General features: G+C 37.1%; 1 protein-coding gene across 1 annotated transcript; it reads right to left on the bottom strand.

Annotated features, from left to right (window-relative positions):
• Positions 1-1,160: 1,160 nt before the first annotated feature.
• Positions 1,161-6,490, bottom strand: LOC126906250 (transcription factor SOX-4-like). The gene is made up of 2 exons (XM_050686668.1): positions 5,774-6,490; positions 1,161-3,554 (listed from the first exon to the last, which is right to left on the bottom strand). Exons 1-2 carry the CDS (start codon positions 5,897-5,899, stop codon positions 2,271-2,273), a joined length of 1,410 nt encoding a protein of 469 aa, XP_050542625.1. The 5' UTR covers positions 5,900-6,490; the 3' UTR covers positions 1,161-2,270.
• Positions 6,491-6,734: the final 244 nt, after the last annotated feature.

Genomic DNA, 6,734 nt, shown 5'->3' with positions numbered 1-6,734 from the left:
CGAATAGAAGTAGTGTACAGGTATGACACAACGAAACACAATAATTAATAATCATCCGAAACATTCATTATCTATACAACGACGAGGCAGTGGTCGAACATAACGACATCCAATGACTAACTAATAAATTTATCGTTTCAAAGTCGATTGTTTGTGCGTTAGAAGTCTTAACCGGACAGAATTTTATTTTAAATTCAAAGCCCGTCGGCAACAAGTCAACGGTCTGTTGTATCGTATTGCCATTGCAAACCAACAAACTAACCGTGGCATTCAAACATTTATGAAACCTCTGGTGGTTAAAAAAGAGTTTTTACACTGCGAGAAAGGATTAATTATGATAGGATATGATAAATAAATCACAATACACACGATTATCAACAATTATATAAATATAATTTTAAGGATATAAAAAAAAGATTACACTTTTATATAATGTATATATTTTTCGCTTTATGCACGAGTTTTCTTTTTTATTTAAACGTACACAAATAAAAAGTGTTAAAACTTCTTAACATCATTATAATTTATACTGATTTACTTGCGAACAATAGGTAAAGTACGTAAGACTAACCTGTAATAATGTAAAATGAGTAAATCTATATACAACACTATATGGTACATCATTATATACATAATAATAAACCAACTAATAATAATAATAATAATAATAATAATATATAAGTATATAAAATAGATAAGAAAGTGGGAGGGGAGGGGTTTATCTTTTTAAACACTTATTTTATATATTTATATAAATTTGTATATATTATTTAATAATAAAAAAAAAAAAAATAAAACAAACAAAATAATTTTAAGGCAAATATATATTAATTATAAAGACCTTGTAATATTTTTTACATATAGTTGTTTCATAATTTGTATTAAAAAAAACGGGTATCATGACTAAAACACTTTGCACTTAATAATTATTAGTTAAGAGCTAACATAGTAGGAAAAACATAAGTTTTTACAAAACAACCCATAAATGCTTTGCCAAACAAGAATTACCGTGTTTTTTCAAACTAGTATGTTCAGAAAAAGTTATTGAAGTTAAACAATAAAAAAAAAAAAAAAAAAAACACACATCATTTTATTTTATTTTTTTTTTACTTTGAGATCATATTATCAGGTTTCATCAATATTATACAGTACAAAATGACTTGTGGATTTTAAATGGTAAAAATGATACTAACACCACCGTATCACGCGCCCTTGTATTTTTTTTTTTCATTTATGTACATGGTATATTTAGATTTATCAGTGGAACTGTTTTTAACATTGGTAATATTTGTATTGACGTTTTATTAAAAATTCAGGCAATTCAAAATATGTTTTTTTTTTAAATGTGTAAGTATCTAGCCAAAGCACAAAAACAAACATACGAGATGACGAAAACGATTTCCTTTCTTTTTTTTTCTAATTCGGACATAAGATTTTCACAATATATATTACACATATACTAAAAAAATCATTTTTTTTTTTTGCTTTTTTTTAAATACAAATTGGAAGCACCCTATATACTTATCAACACTTAAGCAACAGTATAATTATTATTATAGTACAACGTGATTATTATTAAAAAATATAAATAAAAACATCTAAACAAATACGTTCACACTTGGAGTAAAAAAAATTAGAAGAATTTTCGAAGCGATACACTGTTTAAGCTCTACTAGAATTAAATACGGTAGTGTCACAGTAAAGCAAAAATATAAATTTACACATAAATTATACATGTTATATTTTATACACGAATACTTAAGTTTCAAATCAAACCATAATGAACATTTTACAAGTTTTTATAGTATCGTTTAACTGTTATATGTTGCGCTAAAAACATAGTGAGTTACCATTTTGTCAAATATATAATATATTTAAAATTTATTGATATACATTTTTTAAAACATAATACACACGCTCGTGTTTACATAAAATCGTACAAAAGGGCCGTCGTAAAAGATGAAAACTTTAACAAAAAAAAAAATAACTTATGCAGTACTGTAGAAACATACATACAATCATAATACATAACATGTTTTTTGATTACTCCAAACGCGTTTCAAATGTTTTGTTGTTAGGTTTATACATAATAATAATAATAATAATAATAATAATAATAATAATAATAATAATATATATATATATGAAGAAAGAAGAAGAAACATAATGTTATAATGAATAAATTAACTTTAAAAATAATAACCAATCACAGAATACCTGATTTAAATGTAGGGGCAGGTGGAGGACGATGGCTACGTCGCTAATGCGGTTCAGCAGCCATTGATGAGACGGCCGAGGGGACCGTCTTCCCAGTCGGCAGTGACGCCCATGTGAGACAGAATATCAGTCATGTCGGACGTACACGAGAATTCCAAATGAGAGCTCTGTCGGACGCCGGTGCCGTCTCCGCCGTTCAAATCGGACGCTAGACAGTCGATGTCCATCTTGAAGTCGGACGGCATCTGGATGAGGTCGGTGAGGGAGTCCAAGTCGGCCAAGGACGGGTTCTCTCCGACTCGGCCCAGCGCTGCCGATTCGGAATCACAGTCTAGCGGTTCCTGTTTGACGAAAAATGATGGACTGTCGGTTTTGAAGAACGGCGAAGGCGACGAAGAGGGTTCAGCTTTTACCAGCAAGTCGTCTTTCATTAGGTTCCTAGAGATGAGGTCGGCGGTAGACGCGTGAAGGTCGATTTGGTGGTCGGGCAACAGGGACGCCGATCCCGGTCTGAGCATCAGGTCGTCGTCGTCGTCGTCCATTAAATCGGAACCGGGCAGTACGGTGATTGTGGCCGATGTGTTCAACGGGTTGACTACTTTGATTTTGAGCGGCTTGCTGTCGAAACACGACGGCGGAGATTCGTCGTAGAAGGTGGCGCTCTCTGGCGAGTTGGGCGAGTCGCACGTTGGACTGGTCGGCACTTTGGCGTGAACGGACGCGGGCACTCGGACTTCGGTCGCAACGAGTTCTTTGGGTTTGCACGTCTCAATGGTGAAGTGATACTTCAGCCGATCCGGGTTGACGGGGCTCATTCTGTTCACTTGTATGATCGGGTTACGGCGGAAAAACGTTTTGGGATCTAGCGGTGACGACGTAGACGTCCGGCCGGTCGGTGCCGAGTTGCCGGCCGTCTCCAACAGGTGAACGGCGCCCGACGTCACGGTGGACGTCACTCGGCTTATGTTGTTGGCAAACTTTTTGCACATGTTTTTCCGGAACTTGGACTGGGGCGTCATTTGCGGTTTGGTGACGGCGTTGGACGCGGCGACCGAAGGACTGGCGGCCGCGGCGGCGTTCTTGGGCGTTCTCTTGCGGGGTCTGTATTTGTAGTCCGGGTATTCTTTGAGATGCATTAGCCTCAAACGTTCCGCCTCTTCGATAAACGGTTTGCGCTGTTCTTCCGATAGAGTTTTCCACAGCATGCCTAATTTTTTCGATATCTCCGCGTTGTGCATGTCTGGCTGAAGTTCGCAGATCTTGCGCCTTTCGATCTGTGACCACACCATAAATGCGTTCATGGGCCTTTTGATGTGATTCGGGTTATTTTTCTTGGTCTGGAAAAAAATAAAAAACAAACGAAAGGTTAAGGTAATGGCTGCGATATTCAAACAATTTTCATGCATCACCGTAAACAGGGGCCAACGGCCTTTGGAAAAATCGGTCGACGGCCAACTACGCACGCAGATACGCAACTCCCCCGCGGGTCAAGAAAATACCTAAAGCAATTTGGCTGTCGTTGCCGATACGCGCTGTTGGGACACAACGTGTATAATTATTGGCACGAACTTTGCGCATTTTTTATTATTTATTTTAGAGTTTTTACAAAATCCAAACAGAAAAAAAAAAAAACGAGCGTTGTAACATTATTAATAGTAGCGCGGCGGCGGCGGACGAGGTGGTGGCCGCAGCGGAGTTACTTTCACTGTCAAGGCAGCGGGAAGATGCGAGGCCGGCGGAGTTGTGTAACTCAAGGTCATTAACAAGCGCATACACGAGCTTGCCCGCACGCCGCCCGACAAACTGCTACAGCTGCGGGCGGCAACCTTCCACACCACCACCGCAGCCCCCCCCCCCCCCCCCCCCTGGGCCCNACCTTCCACACCACCACCGCAGCCCCCCCCCACCGTCCTGGGCACGCGGAAAAGGCGAATGACTCATTACGAGCCTCGCAAACACAACCTTCGAACGGGGCAACCACCTGTCTCACTGTGACCCCCTCTAATATCCCCTCGCAAATGGTCGTCGTTTAATTATGGAATCGTGCGATGAAAATGAAATTTCGATATTTTATCGGATTGCAATATCGGACATTTTTTAAATAAATATTTCACTATTATTATCATTATTACGTTCAATTAAAATACAATTTATTTTGAAGAATTTTATTGTAAATATCAGTTTTGAGATTTAGGCGAAAATAATGAAAAACTCGATGCCGCGATGTTATTATTATAACATGTATATTAATGAGAGCGTTTAAATTATGCAAATATCTTTTGAATTTAATTTATAAAGAGGCGTAAATAGTAAAATTATTAGCATTTATTTTAATACGAAATTTACAACACGTTACAAAAATACTGCATATTAATACTGCGTATTAATAAACTATTTTTATTTGTTTTTTAATTAAAAATGAAAATAACCAATTAGTTCCAGTGTTAACTGTACTATAAAATTATTATTCGTGATTTAATATTGTTCTACGGGCGACTTTTATTTTCCTCGTTAATTAAAATAACGGCCGCGGAAAACAAATAATATAAATAATCGAACGGTTAAAACGAAAAGGTCGCGAGCTTAGATGTTTTGTGCAAGTCAATTGAAGTGACAAAACTAAACGAAAGGCTTCGGTAGAACGAAGAAACTCGTTTTTTTAAACACAAATAAAATACTTTATCCAGTACATAAATAATGATTAGCTGTCGAAAATCGAGAAAAATATTAATTCATTGGCAGACACTCGATAATGTGTTATTTATTCATATAAAAACAATTTTTGTGGGTTGAGGGATTAGCGCGCTTATTGACCTTGGTAAAATTTCAAGGGCGGCGTTGTCGCTGGACTAACGTTTCCGGGTGTTGATAACCTGCTAATGACAATCGATAATAATTGTCGTTTGATTTCGAGTACAATTCGAAAATAAATGTTTTTTTTTTCAATACGCGAAATAATTATTAACGTGATAAAAAATAATAATAATAATGATTAAGCGAAAAAAAAAGGCAGTAACGTTAAAAACGTTTTCGTTACAGTTAAACACCGACGGGCAATTAAAATTTATATAAATCGAACATAATTAAACAAATTCGTCTGTGTAAATAAATAAAATATTTTTTAAATCCAATACTACAACGTTGCGAACACTTGTACATTTTTTTCAATCGCCTATTTTTGGGTCGTCCCTAACCAGCAGTAAAAATAACGCGTTCTTTTCCGAGTGTTATTATTATTTATTGTTATTGTTGCTAGCGAACACGCGGACCCGAACGGAGCGGCGATAAGATAACAGATCCCATAGAGATGTTCCGACTAATATTTAATTCACACGCCAACGATTAATTGACCGGCTACTAGACGGTACGGAAAAAAAATTATATTAACTCTGGCGGGTTATCACTCAATCGGGTTATCAATTTTTTTTTTTTTTATTCATATTGTCAGAATTATAAGAATTTCGCAACAAAAAAATAAATATCAAAAATAAAATACTGTTACGCGCGAGAGTTGGTCGGGTATCTTAGGGGGACACATAAATACACAAACACACACCTGTGTGGCATCAGAGTACGGGGTCGGTGAATTTTCGTCGACCATCTGTGATCCAAACATTGGCTGCTGAGTAATGTCCGCATTGGTATCCGTTGTGTCATCGCGATTCTCTTGTTTGGGCACCATCGTGTGGTAACAATTTTACAGATATCCAATAAAACTGGGAATTCGTTAAATCCCGAAAAAAAAAAAATTGACTCTCGTCAGTCAGACACTTTTTTGAAAAAAAAAAAATACGTATCACTTTTTCTATTTCAAAACATAACGTGGGTCGAACAAAATAATTTTTTTTTTTTGAATACCAAGTTCTCGGTCACTGCGATTAAATTAAAATAATTTTTAATTTCCTAAGCCGCACCGGTTAAGTATTATGATAAAAAAAAAATAATAATAGAATAACTAAACGATATCAACGCACTAGTCGGTAAAGTTAATACAACTGTTGTTGCTGCTCGTTGTTGTGTTGCCCACGGTCGGACAGCATATCGTGCCTGTCTGAGAGATTGCAAACGACTGACAGTGCTCTACTATACACTACTACGAACTGCTGCTGCTGCTGACTACTACCGATCAGATGTGACGCGCGCATACGCACAACGTATAGGTATATTTTGTATTACGTGTTCGGCCGACTGTGCGATAATATTAGAGTTTCGACCGGCTAACCGATCAGGACGAGCGCGCGTGGTGTACTGAACGGACAGGCAACGTCTGGTGAGACGGGACGTTTCCTCTGGCGGACCACTGCTACGGACGGCGACGGTGCTGCTGCGATGGCGATGTGTGCCACTAAAAAACGACGGCGGCACTGAACAATAACGGCAGCGCTGCCCAACGGAACCGACGCTTACTAATAGTTGTACTTGAAATAGTAATAATTTTACAATTAATGTCGCCAACGGTACAATATAATCAAAAGATATTCAATAATAATTAATCTTATATGTACAAGAGTATTTAT

Source organism: Daktulosphaira vitifoliae, unplaced genomic scaffold (assembly GCF_025091365.1).
Source record: "Daktulosphaira vitifoliae isolate Bord-2020 unplaced genomic scaffold, ASM2509136v1 Scaffold_4, whole genome shotgun sequence".
Classification (NCBI taxonomy): domain Eukaryota; kingdom Metazoa; phylum Arthropoda; class Insecta; order Hemiptera; family Phylloxeridae; genus Daktulosphaira; species Daktulosphaira vitifoliae.
Note: the sequence above shows the minus strand (reverse complement) of the source record. Positions and strands in the feature narration are given on the sequence as shown.

What these genes read in the sequence shown, in the direction of transcription:
- LOC126906250 (XM_050686668.1), bottom strand. Translation starts at nt 5,899, where the DNA reads ATGGTGCCCAAACAAGAGAATCGCGATGACACAACGGATACCAATGCG. An exon ending in CGTACTCTGATGCCACACAG is followed by an intron (nt 3,555 to 5,773) that starts GTGTGTGTTTGT and finishes ATTTTTTTCCAG; the next exon opens with ACCAAGAAAAATAACCCGAA.